General features: G+C 41.9%; 1 protein-coding gene across 2 annotated transcripts in view; it reads right to left on the bottom strand.

Moving 5' to 3' along the window:
• Positions 1 to 5,354: 5,354 nt before the first annotated feature.
• The window catches only part of NTRK3 (neurotrophic receptor tyrosine kinase 3), a 387,266-nt gene continuing 373,900 nt past the window's right edge, over positions 5,355 to 18,720 (bottom strand). For both annotated transcript variants that reach the window (XM_033167046.1, XM_033167047.1), the window contains 2 exons: positions 9,919 to 10,077; positions 5,355 to 6,196 (listed from right to left, as the gene is read on the bottom strand). In XM_033167046.1, the coding sequence (XP_033022937.1) occupies positions 6,011 to 6,196; positions 9,919 to 10,077 (345 nt within the window). In that variant the 3' untranslated portion in view covers positions 5,355 to 6,010. The remainder of the gene's footprint in view (positions 6,197 to 9,918; positions 10,078 to 18,720) is intronic.

The raw sequence follows: 18,720 nt of genomic DNA, 5'->3' as shown, positions 1-18,720 counted from the left end.
ATATATATATATATATATATATATATATATATATATATATGCCTAGACATTCCGTTGTTGCGCCCATAACCTAGGTTCAAGGTGCCATTTAGTTCCTAGCTTTCATATCTCAGTTTTTAACACTGTAAAGGGATTGACGGAAGCCCTGTGGCCAGCAGGACACCAGATATGTCACCGCCATGGCACATGTACCAGCAGAACAGCTCAGATATGCCAAGAGTAAGGGACCAGCACAGATATGCTGATGGAATGGCTGAAACAGGATGGAGTCATGTTGGGGGGGGGTGTATATGGCAAAGGAGAGAAGCACATTAATGCTGTATCCTATGCCTCAGGGGTCAGAAACTTTTTTTTCCAGCCTGAGGCCCACATTTCCTTCTGTGAAACCTTCCAGGAACCACTTGCAAGTGGCAGAGGAAACTGTGGGTTTGGAAACAAATGCAAATTACACATCTGTACAGTAATCAGAGTTCAAGGGCACATTCCAACCAGTCAAAAGCATGGCAGAAGTATGGAGAGGAGAGCCAATGTGGGTTTAGGGTGGTGAGGGTAGGTGGCTTGGGGAGAGTCCTGAGGGCCAGTCAGAAAACCTTGGAGGGTTGCATTCAGCTCACAAGCCTAAGGTTCCTTGCTCCTCCTATAACTCTTCAGTCTACAGCCAGGTCCCTGTTGATGGCATAGCTTTACACCAGTGCCAGACCTGGTGTAATAAATCCCCCCTTGTGTTGTGTCCAATGCTAGTTCTACTCAGAGTAGACTGACTTGCTGAAGTTAATAAACAAGTTCGTTAATTTGAGTGGGTTTATTCTGCGTAGGACAAGGATTGAATACAATCTCTTGACTGCCAATGGGAAAGAGGGGTTCTTCATTTCAGATTTTAATTGGAAGAGAATAATGGGGGTGTGCAGGGAGAGAATGACTCTTGTTTGGAATATAGGTATGGATTGTATGTGTCAAATTCACTTTCAAAAGCAGACATTTAAGAAGCTTCCTTTTAGCTACATTGCTAATAAATTGTGACTGGACATGTGATGTGTGTGTGTGTGCGCGCATGTGCATGTGCGCACACACATGCACACACACACTTTTGCCGTAGACAACCTAAATTTGGAGAGAAGTAGTTGCTGAGTTTGGGACAGAGGAAGGGGCTCTAGAAATAAGTGTTCTCTTCCCTGCCCCCAGTTGGAAAATGGGAAGAAGCAAATAATTGACTTACCCAAATTGCAGTGGGTAAGTATTAGCTGGGAGCCACCTGTTGGAAGCCAACAGTACAGGAGACTGGAAGGGTAATGGCTGAGGGCCCACTGAGGAATTATATCCCAGGTAGGGACAATTGCTTACTGAAACTAGGGCTGCCATATTTCAAACAGTGAAAATCTGGACAAAGAAGTTGTTGAGATTTTTTTTTGGGGGGGGGCAAAGTTGTTGAGCTATTTTTATGGGAAATTGGCACTGCTGAAATTTTCCTGATTTCCAACTGGACAACGGTATTCCAGATATGTCCAGGAAATTCCAGGCATATGAAAACCTACTGAAACCTACCCCTAGTCCTAAATTGGGAGCTGTCCATGGTACATGATATGATTTACACAGCTCCGAAAGGCCTCCTGATCTGCCAAATGGGCTGAGTAGCAATTAAAACACATTCAGCTGATAGAGTAAATGGCAGAACTTCGCCATACTGAATACTCATCTCATCATTAAAACCCTGAATTACAGGAAGCCATCCCTCTCTTCAGTACTTAGGTATCCCTTAACCTTTCCAGACTCACATAAGCTTCACTTCCAACAAAAGCTTTCCAGTGGGTCAAACAGTGCTTAGACTTTCCAGTTGAAGCAAAACTGCCCCAGAAAGATCCCAAGAAATGTATTGATGCTTCTGCAGCCCATCAAACCACAACAGACCTCCCTCCTAGTAACCAACACCCCATGAGTGGCTTGGAATGAAATAAGAGACATGCATTAATGGTGAATTACTTCGCCGTGATCTTCACCTTGAACTTTACTAAACCTCTCGTTCAAAATAAACTATCAATTTGTGTTTGATAGTTCTTTTTGTTATTTATCACCACAGCTGCTCTTGGCGGGGCTAAGAATAGGACCAGGTGAGAGCATGAATCTCTGTCTCCAGGATGTCTCTCTGCAAATGGCAGCCTCCCATTCTGCCTGGGTCATTCATTCTTATCCATACTGTCATTCATCTCTAAACTACCACCCTCAGTTCAGTTCCATGAACACCATACAAAAATAGTATACTTCATATCCTATGGAATGTTTAAGAAGGAATAATTCCAGTTTGCAAAAATGCTGCAGAAAGGTGGTGAGTAATGAAGAACGTAGATGGTGGAACTGAGGTTGAAAAATATTATTATTATATTATATTATATTATATTATTATAGACCATAAAGGAAAATGTGAGATTCTAGGGGGGTGGGGATGAAATCCTCTACACCAGGGCTGAGTAACTCATGGTCCTCCAGATGATGCTGGACTACAAGTCCCATCATCCCTGCCCACTGGCCATGCTGGCTGGGGTTGATGGGAGTTGCAGTCCCTATGTTGTTATCTGAAGGGCTACAGGCTCCCCACTCCTGCTATAAACCTTAGATGCCCAGCAAATTTTCCATATGTTAATTTTATTTATTTATTGAATCCATAGCATCCCCTTCCTCCCGAAGAAGCCTGGGGTAATAATAATAATAATAATAATAATAATAATAATAATAATAATAGCCCACCCATCTGTCTGGGTAGCAAACACATACATGTTTGTTTGTTTTTAAATTTGTTTTTTTTTAAAGACATTTCTCATGAATGAACTGAATGTACTGGCTCGTCTGAATCAGTCGGCAATAACTTCCAAATTTGTAACAAAGCCAACATGAGGATAAGTTTCATTTGCTCTTTGTTGCCATTGCCATCTCCTTTCCTGTTCCTTCTGTGGTTTCCTGGACTCCCCAGAAATTAAGATTTTACAGTGACCTGACTTTACACCTTACCCTTTACAGAGCCATGTATATTGATGGTGTTGTATAAATAATACTGATTTAAAAACTAATGGTAATCATGGGTTCCCTCTTTCCAAACATCCCTGGAATCTTTTACAATCCCCATGCCACTTCACAGACTCTGCGAATGACTCTATTTCTGGAAACTGATCTAAGCACACCACTATCACAGTCAAAATAAGCCACAAGGGTTCCCTCTTTCTGGACAATTCTGGATTCCAAGACCTCCTCCTGGTTATGCACAGATCTCTTAGAGCTATAACTGTAAAATCCATAATAAAATGGGAAGGATAATCTAAAGCCCTTTTGGTCCAGCAATAAGCGTACAAACTCATCCTAGATTAAATGACACAACTTTGTTGATTTGGGAAAGAGGAAGGTGCTAAAGGGACCATGAAACACATTAAGGATATTAAATCCATTACAAATCTGCATCATTTACACTCTTTTGTATCTGCTTTGAACATAAGAAGCCATCCTATACTGAGACAGACCTTTTGTCCATGTACCTCAATACTGTCTACACTGATGGACAGTGGAACTCCAGGATTTCAGGCAATAATCTCTCCAGATTGAATCTGGGACCTCCTGCATGCAAAGCAGAAGCTCTACCACTGAGCTACACTCCTAAGAAGTTGGCTCAATGGTGGCTCAGATACCTGCTGACATATCATGCTTCCCTCCTCCTCTTGGCAAGGGCTTATGAGCAGCATGCCATGTCCTCGTCCTGATTAGATAGGAAAGAGATCGACCAGAAAGATTTGATGCCCCAAAGACTGTGTGGTTGGGATTTGAACATAGGAACATAAGGAGCTGCTTTATACCGAGTTTGCATAGCATCGGTCCATCTAGCAAAGTGCTGTCTACACCGAGCAGTAGCACCTTTGGAGGACATGGGTCTCTCTCAGATCTACTTGGAGATGTCCAGAACTGAATCAGGGACCTTCTGTATGCAAAACATGCTCTGCAACTGATCCATGGTCTTTCCCCTTGACAGAATGTGGGGTGCTCAGAGAGTGCCTTCTTGGCAATCCTTCACTGCCCACAAGGCAAGCCACAATGGCTGTTCACTGAGTCTCCTCCTTCCCAAAGGACCTTCCTTCCTATCTCTCCCCAAACCTCCCAACAAACTGTTTGTGGAGCTATTCTTCAGCTCAAAGCAGCTCAAAAGCAAATGCCTCTATCCTTTTCCAGGGGGGTGGCAACATGGGAAGCATGTCAACTGGAAGGGAAAGCTGGAAAGGACAAGTGGCACTGATGCATGTCCTACTGGCACACAGCACCCAAACCCACCCCTGACCCTGCCCCAGCATGCAGAAATATAGAAGACAACAAACTGAAGCAATAGTTGGAAGGGAGAGGAGATAAGCAGGATGGGGTGGGAAGGAGAGAGGAGAGGTAGCAACCAACTGATCTAGGATAAGTATTCCAATGGCTCCTCCAATTTCAGCCAGATTCCAAAGAAGAAACTTATCCTTCGCTGCAGTTAAGACATAAAAGAGAGACATAAAAGAGTAACCCACAGTGGACCTGGGGGAGATCTGGATTCAACTTTGTGCTTCACCATGAACTCACTGTGTGGTCTTCAGGCAAGTATCTCTCTGCCATCTTTCTTGGCCTTAGGTCTCCAACATATCCAAAACAGGGATAGACATTACCTACCACAATAGGATCAAAGGGAGGATTGCAAAGTATTCTGTACACCGAAATGTGCAATATAAATTAGCATGAAGGGCAATAAGGAAATGGACAGATTTTGGGCCTGTGTGCGTGTGTGTACACAAATATATAGGTATATATGAATGGCTGGGTTGCTCTTCCTTTTGCTCAGACTTCCTCCACTGAGATCATGGCTTCCAAGCCACCCTGTTTGGAACCGACGGCTACATTGAGGTTATGGTGGTGAATGCTGGATCTGTGTGGACACACAGGAGCTTATTCCAGTGGTGGGATCCAGGGGGTTGTGCGGAGGCTGTCCTCTCCCCATATGCCTTTTCCCTGTATGGTTCTCGTAGACAACTGTTCGGGACCTTGACAACATTCCTAGGACTCTGGTTCATTCACTATTATTTTTTATATATGTATAAAAAAAACTGAAACAGGTAAATAAGGGGAGCAGGAATACTATATCCATTCTTGTTTCCTTGTGGTCTAGTGGCTATTTTCTGTTTCTGGTTTGTTTGTTTTTTACCCGTAGGTGATGAAATCCTTTCGAACTGTATATGTTCCAATAACGAAAAACAAAACTGTATAGAGTCTACACATGTGAAAGAATCAGCAAACTGGGGCTTGTTTAGAACAGCATCTGTCCCCAAATGCTGAAAGTAGAAGTCGGGGCTGGGTGGGTGGGTGGGGGGTAATATGAAGGTGGTTGGGGGTCAGTAAAAGGAAGTTCCTCCAGGGGGCATCACCCTGGATCAGAGCCCAGTCTTTGCCAGTTCTGCACCAGGGGACGGAACCCACAAAGTGCAGCTACAGATCAGGCACAGTCTCGCCAGTTTTTAATTTAATTTAATTATTATTTTTTTGGCGGGATTATCTCTTAGCGTTCCCAAGTGGGTTGAGCTCCACCCAGCAACTGGAACCAAAAGAGCGCAGTAGGATTCACAGTTCCACACCTTGAGTTAAAAGATCCTGTTTTCCCTTTTTTGTTTTTTGTTCCTTTTTAATATTGTAGGTTCTTTTTCCTCCCTCGCTCTCTCCTTTTTTTTTCTTATAACACCTTACATTTTCCTGTAATGGCAGCTTCTGTTGGGAGGTGAATATATCTTTCTCTATATATATATTATCTCTAGATATATATATATATGTAAGCCAAGCTGCTTTACAGGTGGGTTGTCAGGACCTTTCTGTTTGAAGTTGTAATTGTCTTTTTATTTGTTCAGTGTTGTACGTGTAGCAGGCACTTGAGTTTATATGAATATGTTGGCTTGAGGTCAAGGGAGAGGTAGGGAAGGGAGAAGAAGGGCAGAGCAACGGTGCTGGAGAAAAGGGACCGCTGCTAGCCAAGGATGTCCAGGTAGATTGGTGTGGCTTTGCCCAGGGCATGAAGGATCTTGTAGATTTCCTTGATGTTCAGCCGTTGCTGAGGTTCCCTCTGCCAGCAGCCCAGCATGATGTCGTAAACCTCCTTGGGGCAGACTCGAGGACGCTCCAAGACTCGGCCTTGGGTGATGCACTCGATGACCTGCAATGCATAACAGAAGAGATGAAAAATCACATACACCCTGAACCATCTTTTTAAAACAAAACAAAATAAAAAAATCCTTCCTGTAGCACCTTAGAGACCAACTAAGTCTGTTCTTGGTATGAGCTTTCGTGTGCATGCACACTTCTTCTTCAGATACAGATACTTCTTCAGATTCTTCAGGTGAGTGTATCTGAAGAAGTGTGCATGCACACGAAAGCTCATGCCAAGAACAAACTTAGTTGGTCTCTAAGGTGCTACTGGAAGCAATTTTTAATTTTGTTTTGTTTTGACTATGGCAGACCAACACGGCTACCTACCTGCATCTTTTTAAAGTTTACCCATGTGGGGTGAGCATGTGTGTAATTTAATCATTTTACAATTATTAACAACAATAAACAAAACTGCTCCGGGATTCTTTTTTTTTTTTTCTTCGAATCATAATATTCTGCAACAAATGACAATGGTTCTTCTAAAAGGACCTCAAAACCTCAATGTCTTAAGGTCAGGTCCACTCGCCCCCCCCCCCTCCCGATGTGTTTCTGCTAACATTAGGGAGAATTCTCTGAATGTGTCCACTGCTGGATTTTAACCTCGGTTTGACTTGCTTATATTGTAATATCTGGCTTTCCCTTATGCTGGCAGAGCTGTAGGGTACAAGGAACACACTGGCATAAGGGATTTAACTACATACACAAGTTCTGTTAAGTTCAGGCTGTAACAGGAATTAGCATTGTTATTGGCAAATGTGTCATTCTGCACCCTAAGTTACGCCTTTTATCCGCTTTTGATGGTGCAAATGCCAATCCCATTTGTCAACAATTAATTTTATATCTGCTGGTTGTTTCTCATTAGATAATAGCTCAAGGATGGAAGAGCACTTTTTGTTATTTTTTGAACTTATCGTTTTAAAAAGTAAATTTTATTGTCATCTCTGAAAGACTGACCCATAAGATACATGCTGCCAGGGGCACTGTGGATCCCTCAGAATTTGAATCTGCTTGGGGGCTATGTTTAATATTTATGCTTCATCTTTTATTGGTGGGTTATTTTGAAATCGAGACCTGCAGTTTTAATTGAATTTTTAAATTTGTATTTTAATCTGTTATTTTAAATTGATCGTTTTTATGTTGTTGTTTTTTGCTGTGATTTTAATTGATGTTAGCCGCCCTGAGCCCGGTTTTCTGGCTGGGAAGGGCGGGGTATAAATAAAATTATTATTATTGTTATTGTTATTGTTGTTGTTGTTGTTGTTGTTATTATTATTATTATTATCACATGATTAGCACATTCCTACCAAACATGGTTTTATCTGGCAACGTTATGAATACTTGCCATATCTTCTATAAATGTGAAACTTGTATCCCTCCAGGTAATAAATGTTATGCTCTTTATTCTTTTTTTTGCTTCATTTTTTTATCGTGTATTTTTATTCTCTGTGCCTTTATGACTGTTTTTATGAAGCATTTTAGTTTGCTGCTTTGTTTATTTAAAAAAAAGAAAGGAAAACCTGCTCGAATTAGCTTTTGTGGGAGGTAAGTATTCTCTTGACAATATTGTACAGGGGCCACCTGTTTATCCAGAATTTATTCCTATATTCTCTTGCCATTCTTGCTCCTAGATAAGATAAATGGGGTGGGGGTGGGATTTGTCAGGCAGCTGTTATTACTGGTTGCCCCCTCTCCCTTGTCTGAAACTCATGAGCAGCATTGCAGTGGCATCCCAATGACCTGACATCCACTGCCAATAGCAGCAGATCTCAAACAATGCACTGAAGGCAGCCAAACCCAGCGAGGGCGGTCCCCAGAGCTGATTGCTTCTGAATAGTAATGGGCACTGCCACACATCCAAACAGATAGTTATCATCCCAATGTTTGCATATAAATAGCAAAAGGGTAGAGAGATTAAGAAGCTCTGTGGAACAGAAAGGGAAGAGAGAGAGGAGATGGAAACATGACAGGCAAACAAAGCTATGTCGTCACAAAGCCAAGACTGGTGGTGGCTACAGGGAGAGGTGTCTGTCAATGTGATGGCTCCAGCCCTGCTGTTGGATAGCAGGTACAAGGTTCCAGTGAAATTTCACCTTCCATGAAATGTGAAGTAACCACACTTAGCTGCTTATACTGAATCAGACCATTTGTCTATCTATTTCAGTATTATCTACAGTAGCTGGTAGTGACTTGCCAGGGTTTCAAGCCGGTTTCTCCCCTCCACCCTGCTCACAGCCTTGCTTGGAGATGCAAGAGATTGGACCAGATACAGGCATGTGATTATGGAGGCCAATGCTTATTGCCCCGACACAGGAAGCTGCCTTATTCCAAGTCAGACCATTGGTCCACATAGCTTTCATATTGTCCACACTGACTGGCAGCAACAGCTTTCCAAGGTTTCAGGCAGGAGACATTCCCAGCCCTATCTGAGGATGCTGGGGACTGAACCTGGAACATCCTACAAGCAAAACAGATGCTGTACCATTGAGCTATGGTCCTTCCCCAAACACAAGTACAGTACATAGGAAGCTGCCTTATATTGAGCCAGATCATTAGTCCGTCTAACTCAGTACTGTGTACACTGACTGGCAGCAGCTCTCCAGGGTTCCGGTCATTCTTCTCTCCCAATCTCACCAGGAGATGTCAGGGACTGCGCCAGGGGACCTTCTGCATGTAAAGGAGATGCTTTTCCATGGAGCTACTGTTCTTCTAACATCCTAAGCTATGTCCCTACCCACAAGATCTGTAGGTCTTTCAAGAGCATCCCTCACAGTCAAACTTAAAAAGCAAACCTTGAAAATATTCAAAGATAAAATAGTTGATTTTTATTTTAAATTCTGAATTGTTTCCAAATGACACGCTTACATCATTTCTTCCCTCAGCTACACCTAAGACCAGCTTTTCTGGAAACAGGATTGGATATTCCTCCTGCCAAACTCACACATCAAACCTAGGCCAAGTGTTTCCCACAAATGCATGGGGTGTGTGTGTTGTGCATGATATGTTAAATGACAGTAACAGGCAGCACTGAGAGCATAGAAGGACCAGCATTAGGCATAGAAAGAAACGCCTTCAATTATTCTCTGTCTGCAAATTAAGGAATGTTTATCTGGAAAGCAGAAAACACACACCTATTTTTTATTTTCATTTTAAGGCAGAGCTGAAAATCTAACAGGTACGCAGAAGGACAAATATGAGCAAATTTCCATCCCTCATGCATCAATCAATTTTGCATCTCACACCACATGAGTTGCATCTCCTGCTAAGCCTTACAATATATTTCTGCAGATGCCTCTAAATGTAGTCTAGCAGTTCTCTCTTAACAGGTTTTCTTCTTCTTCCTTAATTCCCTACAAGGTTATTTTATTTCCCTGTGGTCCTAACTGGAAGGATGCTGAAACCCAGGACTATGAGAGGAGGGAGAAATCGGGAAACTTGCTTGCTTGCCACCTGCTCAACTGCTACATATATTTCCTACCATTTTCATTGGTCTCTGCCCATCCAAGCTTTCGGATAGTGGATTGCAGCCTTGTCTCCCTTGGCTGTTTCAATGCATCTGGACCAGCTGGGACAGCTCAGCTGGGAGAGCATGAGACTCTTAATCTCAGGATTGTGGGTTCAAGCCCTACGCTGGGCAAAAGCTTCCAGCAATTGATATTAACTACCCTTGCCGTGCCAGGAGATTGTTTCTGTGTGTGTCCCCACACCCACCCACTGCCACATGCCCAATACCTCTGTGTTTGACAGCTGGAACCATGGCTGCTTCCCGTATGTGAAGATTTCCCAGAGGATCACCCCAAAACTCCAGACGTCACTCTCTGTCGTGAATTTGCGGTACATGATGCTCTCAGGAGGCATCCAACGAATGGGGAGCATGGTATGTCCTCCAACCTGCATGATGGAGCACAAGACACAACAAGACTTTGGTTATTAGAACTGTAACAGAACAGACCATAGTCAAGTTCAGCTTTGGGATCATTGAGAAGGTCGGTGGTTCGAATCCCCGCAATAGGGTGAGCTCCCGTTGCTCAGTCCCAGCTCCTGCCCACCTAGCAGTTCGAAAGTATGTCAAAGTGCAAGTAGATAAATAGGTACCGCTCCAGCGGGAAGGTAAACGACATTTCCATGCACTTCTCTGGTTCGCCAGAAGCAGCTTAGTCATGCTGGCTACATAACCCAGAAGCTGTACGCTGGCTCCCTCAGCCAGTAACACGAGATGAGCGCCGCAACCCCAGAGTCAGACACAACTGGACCTAATGGTCAGGGATCCCTTTACCTTTTACTCTGGGAGAATGTCTCAGCTATGATCTTTCTTTTCAATATGCTAGCTTATTACATCAAGGGAGGTTTTTGACAATATCCTGGGTAGAGATGGGAGAGGTCTCCCAAAGCTGTCTTGGATTAAATGTGGAAATAAACTAGAGAGGAAAGTGGATGATCTTGGATCATTTTCCCCAAGCTAACACAGAAAACGACCCACTTCTATATCTTTTAAATCTCCACCTATTCAGTGTAAGGGAGGATCATTGTTCTATTATACTGAACAGGGGGAGAAATGAAAAGGCTACAGGGCAAAACTTGAGAGGGAGGCATCTCCATTATTAGCTTTTGCCCTTGAAGCCTTGAGGTTCTGAAGGCCTAGAACATGGGTAGGCAAACTAAGGCCCGGGGGCTGGATCCGGCCCAATTGCCTTTTAAATCCAGCACGTGGACAGTCCGGCAAGTAGCATGTTTTTACATGAGTAGAATGTGCCCTTTTATTTAAAACGCATCTCTGGGTTATTTGTGGGGCACAGGAATTCGTTCACATTTTTTTCCTTCAAAATATATTTCGGCCCCCAACAATGTCTGAGGGACAGTGGACCGGCCCCTTGCTGAAAAAGTTTGCTGACCCCTGGCCTAGAAACTTGTGTGCGCTTTTAACATAAATTAATAACACTCAGATTCTGTGGAATCTTAACAACACGTTCTGCACCTTTCCCTTCTCGTGCTCCCACTGTTTCTTGGCATGGATGCAGCTTGATGACGAGACATAGAAATCTGAAAAGGCATTTGGATTTCCTGCTTAAAATTACTTACTTTTTAAAGCATGATCCGCTTTTCCTATTATGCTTATTATGGCTATTTTTGTGCTAGGCTTTTCTCTTTTGGCTTGCTCTCTCTTTATAAAGTCTATAAAATGGCATCAATCCACTTGAAGTCATGGTATGCGCACACGAGTAACTTGCAGCTGCAGTCTTTGGAAGACGAGCCGGCCCTTACATATACTATGGTAATGGGAGCATAACAAGGGAGATTAAAAGACTCTTTGTGCTTCTGAAGCACTGATGTTTGCCCAGCTCTTGAAACATCTGCATCATGGCTGCAGCCCTCTTGGGGATTGCAGGAGGCGGGGGGGGGGGGATAGTTATGGGACCAGTTTCCTCCCTCTAAGTTATTTCTGCGCACCAGGTGGATGCATAAAAGCAGAGGGGGAAACAGCCAGAATTTATGTGTACAAAATGAGCAAAGTCTAGGAAAGATTTTGAAGGCCTGCCCTTGGGATTCAAAGAGAGGTTGCAGAATAGCATGGGCTGAGCTAAGGAAGGCCCTGTCTCAAATTCCTTATTTGAAAATAGGGATGCAAAGAGGCATCATTTTCCTCCCAGCCCTTTATTCATGCCACACAGCGCTGTTTCCATTCCGCTACAGTTAGTTCTTTTGCCAAAAAAATGGCCTTATTCATCCTGTGATGGAATTACAAAACTTTCATAATTAATTAATTAAATTCCACCCGATTTGTTTAAATGGAAAGGAAACGCAGTGCAAATGAGAGGGCTGGGACTTAATCAATTCTGTATCGTTTACAGCAGCAAATACGGGTCGCATTTGCTGGATTAATTTTCATTTGCAGCATCAAAAGTGAATATCAGCAATTTTTGCCTCTATTTCTCTTTCTGTCAGAATTTTCCAACATCCTTGTTAGAGAGCAACATTTCCCCACCTGGCCAACAGGAAAAGAAGAATCTGATCATTACTTTTTTGGGGGTCAAGTCTAGGCTATGTCCATAGAGCAGGACCTCTGAAGTTCTGGGTATTAAACTGAGATTTATAGTTAATTGATGAATAGACTGCTGAAGACCCCTGGCTTATCAACCGCTATGGACTAAATGACAACTACTGAAGGAAACATCTGAGTAAACAGAAAGAAGCTGAAACATTCACAGCTATGTACTGCAGTCACTACTGGACTGTGCTACAGAGTTTGGGCTTCGCTGCTAAGCTACACAATTAACAAGAGCTGGGAAGTGATTTATATAATGTGCTTCTTTTTAAAAGAGGAAAATAAGCACTGAATATTGGATGGGTTTAGCACTTTGGCTGATTAATTTCATAAGGGGACTGGAGCAATATTATGCAATATAAATTTGCACCATGCAACACTTCTCTTATAGCACACCACATTCTGCATAGTCATGAGTTACCCTTAATGTTTTGGATTATGTTTACAGATGAATCACAAGGACATCAAAATCATTTGAAATGGAATTTGTGCATTCTGCACTTTCTTTAATAGAACTCATAAGCCATGCAGAGGCAATATTAATTCTGGGGATAATCAAACACATGGAAGAGGAATCGTGTAAGCTAGTCCTGATCCCCAATGCCACACATCGGCCAGGTCATCTGCAGAGAATTGTGGAAGTGGAGACCTACAAGCTTACCATTTATTCGGGGTGGGCAATTCTGTCTGTTTCAGTTTCTCTCCCTTTCTCGTTTTCCCCAGGCTTAAATTTAGTTCTCTATCATTTCCACATCAGTGTACAATAATTTTCAATAATTCTCTTATTGGTTTTCATAACAAAATATAACTAGACAACTAAACATAATCACACACACACACACACACACACACACACACACACAAATATTTTATCCTATCCATGTCTTTATAATACCCATTGCTCTTTTAGTTTCTCTATCTCCTGTTATGGACTGCAAGAAGATCAAACCTATCCATTCTTCAAGAAATCAGCCCTGAGTGCTCACTAGAAGGACAGATCCTGAAGTTGAGGCTCTAGTACTTTGGCCACCTCATGAGAAGAGAAGACTCCCTAGAAAAGACCCTGATGTTGGGAAAGATGGAGGGCACAAGGAGAAGGGGACGACAGAGGATGAGATGGTTGGACAGTGTTCTCGAAGCTACTAACATGAGTTTGGCCAAACTGCGATAGGCAGTGAAGGATAGGCGTGCCTGGCGTGCTCTGGTCCATGGGGTCACGAAGAGTCGGACACGACTGAACAACAACAACAACAACATCTCCTGTTATTTCAGCAGGGTTGCATGGAACCATCCTTAAGTTGCAATGTCATCTTCTCGAACTAGTGTACATTTTTTTTAAAAGTACTCATGACAATTCATCAGCAGGTTTGTGTTTTTCTTCTTCTAATATACATGTTATTTTCATGGGTGCCTTGGCAGAAAGGCAACATATAAAAGCAATAAATAAACAAAACAAATACATGCATTTCATGAATGCAAATCACTTTTCCCCAACGGAATGCCTTCTTTTGTATATTTTCTTCACCAATATACCTGTATACATTTCCATGCACATCCAGCCTACTACAGGTGAAACTTGAAAAATTAGAATATCGTGAAAAGGTTCATTTCTTTCAGTAATTCAACTTAAAAGGTGAAACTAATATATGCGATAGACTCATGACATGGAAAGCGAGATATGTCAAGCCTTTATTTGTTATAATTGTGATGATTATGGCGTACAGCTGATTAACAATTTCAACTTTGGGGTTTTCATCAGCTGGACGCCAAATTCATCACAATTATAACAAAGGCTTGACATATCTCGCTTTGCATGTCATGAGTCTATCGCAGATATTCAACTCCAGTAGCTAATGAAAACAACTGCTTACATAAATGGACTTTTCCATGATATTCTAATTTTTCGAGTTTCACCTGTATATGCAGGTTTGTAGACATTACTCAGCTGGAGAACTGCATTGCAAAAATGTGGGAAATGGCAAATTTTGAAGGATGGTAGTGTTTCAAGCCACATATAATTTAGGAAAGTGTTGGCTTTTCCATTGCAAACTGAATCAAATTTGTCCTGCATCCTTACTGCCTTCATTCAGGGGAATCCCAGTACTGAAAGTGGGATGGGATGATTCATAGAAAGTCAATCATAAATAGAAATGAATAAATAAATAAATACAAATGTAAAATGTTTGGGTTCCATTTTTTTCTCACTCTGGAACCGTCCCGCATCTTTCGAAACTTTCCCAGTTCCTTTCTCTCCCCTTCTCCCACTTCAGTCAATGGGAGAACCAGACTGGGAGACATGTAGAAGCCAGGAGCGGGGCCAACAGAGCTGACCCCACTTCTTCCTCTGTACACTTAATTAACAATTATCCTTGGCCTCAAGGGTATCTGTGCAGGGCTTTCAAAGTAGGTTTATATCATACCTCTTTAAAGACACGGTTGTTTCCGATGGGGAAATTAGTCACTGTTTTGAGAGAGGTAGAAGTGATTTATTGGGACACATGAAATTAATCAAGTTGCAGTGAGTTATGTGCAACTAATGAATCAAGATCATTGCATTCCTACTGGAAGATAAACAGAAGAGCATTGTGGGAACCAGCAACGGGAAATGACAGCAGCAAAGCAGGGATGAGAAACAGTTATCCAGCAGGAATTGTGACATCCGCCGATGAGGCAAGTTTTGTTAACAGTGTATAGAATTACACCAGGAAAAAAAGAAACCAGAACACATGGGTCAGAAGGTGGAGTCTGAGACAAGGAGCCTCATATCTACTCATAAAGGCTCTCCATGAGATTTAGAACCCTTGCAAAACCAGAGTCCTGAGTAGGAAACCCTGATTCACCTTGTGATGCCTTGTTAGTAAAATCTTCCAACTCAGGAATGTGAGAACCTTCCCTGAATCACCCTGATTCACCTAACAATTCAGGGTACACACAGACCATCCACACCCCAACAAATACACATACTCATATCACCTACGGATATTAAGACAGGGGATGACAAATTGGGGCATTTCTGCTGCATCTAGTATAACACAGACAAGGAGCAGCTTTTTATTTAAAGAAACTCAATTTATCGAGATTAGCAGTGCCTGTTTGAATACAGCTGATCGATATGTTGTAACAAAAGGAGAACATCAAGTGATGAAACTGAGAATGGGTTGGCTATATACTCAATGCTGAGCAAAAGATTATTATTTTTGTTAGAGCCTTGCAAACATTGTAATAGATTTTGATGCAGGGGAAATTATTTTAGGAGGTGATATGAATACGGTCATAGATAATACGCCAGACTGAAATGGAAGAAATAGAAAACCACGAAAATTATTGAACACATAATTTAAGAAAGGAATAAGATATTCTCAGCTTTGAGAGATATGGAGATGCCAGCATTTAGAAGTGTGTGTGTGTGTGTGTAGGGGGAAGACTATCCATTTTCCTTCAGTGCAAGAAACAATAATTCTAGAGATAAGTATGTTTGAGTAACTGCATAAATCAAGTCGTTTGCATACTTACAAAAAACCCCACATGTAGTTAAGAAAGAACACTGGTAATATAGACCTTCATATAGTCTACATAAATGTGGTGTACTGTAAGGAAATAATACATTGTTGTTGTAGGGCAATAAGGTTTACATTACAATCTAACACATGTCTGAAAGAAGTAAATCCCAATAGTAATGTGACAGAGGGAAATGATCCTATTTCCATTCATACAAAGTTATTCCCATCAGAAGGGGGGGCGGTACTTGAATAGGGCTTTAGAGATGCAGTTTTTAATCCCAATGAATCATAGGATCATAGAATTGTAGAGCTGGAAGAGACTCTGAGGGTCATCTAGTCCAACCCCCTGCAATGCAAGAATCACAACTATAGTCCGATTTTGGGAAACTGTATATAATGAGATGAAAAGAATGTTTAAATACTCTTTTAAAAAAACACCAGAAGGTTTCCTACTGGGAATAGTACCAGACAGTTTAAAGAAGGAAGATAAAACATTATACTTATATGCAACAGTAGCCGCAAGGTTACTGATAGCAAAAAATTGGAAAAGTGGAGCAATCCCAACAAAAACAGAATGGCTCGCCAAACTTCTAGAATATCACAATATGTCTAAAATAATGGAAGAAATTGGAAGGACCACAAAAGAAAGGGCAGACAAAGATTGGAAAGCGTTCAGAGGATACTTGAAAAATTATGTTGAAAAGTCAAATCTCCTATTATAATGAACAAGTTCCGTTACAACTATTGGATATTAAATGTTAGACAACAAAGGGGAACTGTAAATAAACGAAAAATTGGAATAATAGTGTGTTAGAAGAAAGAAAGAGGAGAAACAGAAAGAAATTATAGCTGAGTTGACTGGAAGTCATGCACAGGGTGGGGTGTGGGGTGTTGGAAGGTGGTGGGTAGAGTGTGATGAAGATAAGGAAAGTATGATGGAGTGTTTGGTTTTTAAGATGTTGAAAAATGTCTGTAGGTTGTGTATGTTTTGTCGGAAATATGTGTATGTATTATAATTTGAAACATTAAAATAAAGCATTTTTATTTTATTTTTTTTAAAAAAGAATCACAACTATAGCATCCATGACACGTGGTCATCCAACTTCTGCTTAAGACTTCCAAGGAGAGTGCACCACCTCCTGAGAGAGTCCACTGTTGAACAGCTCTTACTGTCAGAAAGTTCTTCCTGACTTTTAGTCAGAATATCTTTTCTTGTAACTTTAATCCATTGGTTTGGGTCTTACCCTCCCAAGCAGAAGAAAACAACTTGCTCCATCTTCCACATTATAGCTGTCAACCTTTCCCTTTTTTTGCGGGAAATTCCCTTATTATATCATTGGGAAACAGCAGGGAGGGTTGACAGCTATGTATACAGCCGTGGGGAACAGCAGGGAGGGTTGACAGATATGTGTAGCCTTTTAGATATTTGAAGATGGCTCTCCTATCTCCTCTAAGTCCGACTAAGCCTCAGGAAGAACTGCATTATCGCTGTATGGAATGACATTTTTGCACAACAGAACGACAAAAGTGGGACAATCCCTGCCTCTTCCCCAGCCTGAAACATTTATATAAAAAGTTACAGGATTTCAATATTAATTTCTGGGGCATGCACCGGTTGGAAACTAAGCAGCATGTCTTCCCTGAAAACTTTTGCAGGTGCAAACAGTATTGATCGTATATAACTGCCCCAATACCGTCACGTGCACAAATCATCCTGAATGCATAATAAGGAAGAAGTTTTGAGGGGACCCTAGTGAGTTCATAGCAGGTGTGAGATTTGGAGCAGGGAATTCCTGACCTCAGTCTCTTACCTGCTATGCCAAGCCAGTTCCAGAAAGTAAAGCTCAGAATTACAAAGGAGACCTTTCTTCTCCCCCCAAAACTGCTTGGCTAAGGCAGGCAACCTGCTGGCAATCAATGTGAGCTGGATGTTATGGGAGCTGTGGCCAAGGAGGAAGATAAATCCGCTTGTCCTGGCTGAAATACATTTGGAGCACCGGAGGATTCTTTCAAGAACAGCATAATCCGCTGAGCACAAATTTCCATGCCTGCATGCAGCACCTGGAGTCACCAGGAGCAGCATGCATTGCCAAAGGCGCTGGAATAAAACTGTGCAGAGCTTAACAAGCCTCAGTATGAAAACAGCCTTTGTTTTCCCCTCTTTTGTAGAGGAATTTACATTTCACGTCCTTGGCTCTAGAGAGAATCATTATGCATTTTCTGTACATGGGAAGCTGAGCATTCGCACTAGTCAATCAATCAATCGGGGGTATGCTGAGAGGGAGAGGGAGAAGCTGCAGGTTCTTGCGGTAACAGGGATGGGAGAGGATGAGGAGTGGGGACCTGAATGCAAAATGACTGGGAAATGATATTTGTTCTTTAACGACTCCATGCCATGCTCAGCTTATCTTGCTGGTATTAAAATTAGCACCAGGGCCGTGTCAAAAAACCCTGTCCTGCAATTTCTCAAAGGGTTTCCTCTTCTGCGAAAGAGGCTTCCATTTTTCTGCTTCATTCTTGGGGCAGTCAAGGATTCCTTTAGAATTTCAGTGTGTGTGTGTGTTTAGACTAAGTTTCTCATTATATGGCTGCCAAGGGTGGTGTTAATCTGGTGATCGAACCAACATCAGTGTGCACTGTGCCAATTCTTTGCCAATACACTGACAATTAGGTAAATAATTCAAAGATTAGCAATTGGATATGAAGGGCATATGTACTAATAAGCAGCATAGACAAAACAGCCCAATCAAAGTAAATAACATAATTGCTAACTCCCTCCAGGCCACTGCTAATCCAGTGATCCAAGCAATATTAGTGCACACCACGCCAAATTCTGGCCTGCTTACTATATCACTCATTGGCCTGATTCAGCTTCCTGTGTTTAAATACTTTATTTTTAATCAAAAGCCCTCTTGAAGACTTCATGGTCGAATTTCAGTAAGAACATAATAAGAGTTTCTGGATCAGGTCAATGACCCATCCAGTCTCATA

This window comes from Lacerta agilis, chromosome 13, assembly GCF_009819535.1.
Source record: "Lacerta agilis isolate rLacAgi1 chromosome 13, rLacAgi1.pri, whole genome shotgun sequence".
Lineage (NCBI taxonomy): Eukaryota > Metazoa > Chordata > Lepidosauria > Squamata > Lacertidae > Lacerta > Lacerta agilis.
The sequence above is the reverse complement of the archived record's forward strand: the minus strand, read 5'-3'. Positions and strand labels throughout refer to the sequence as shown.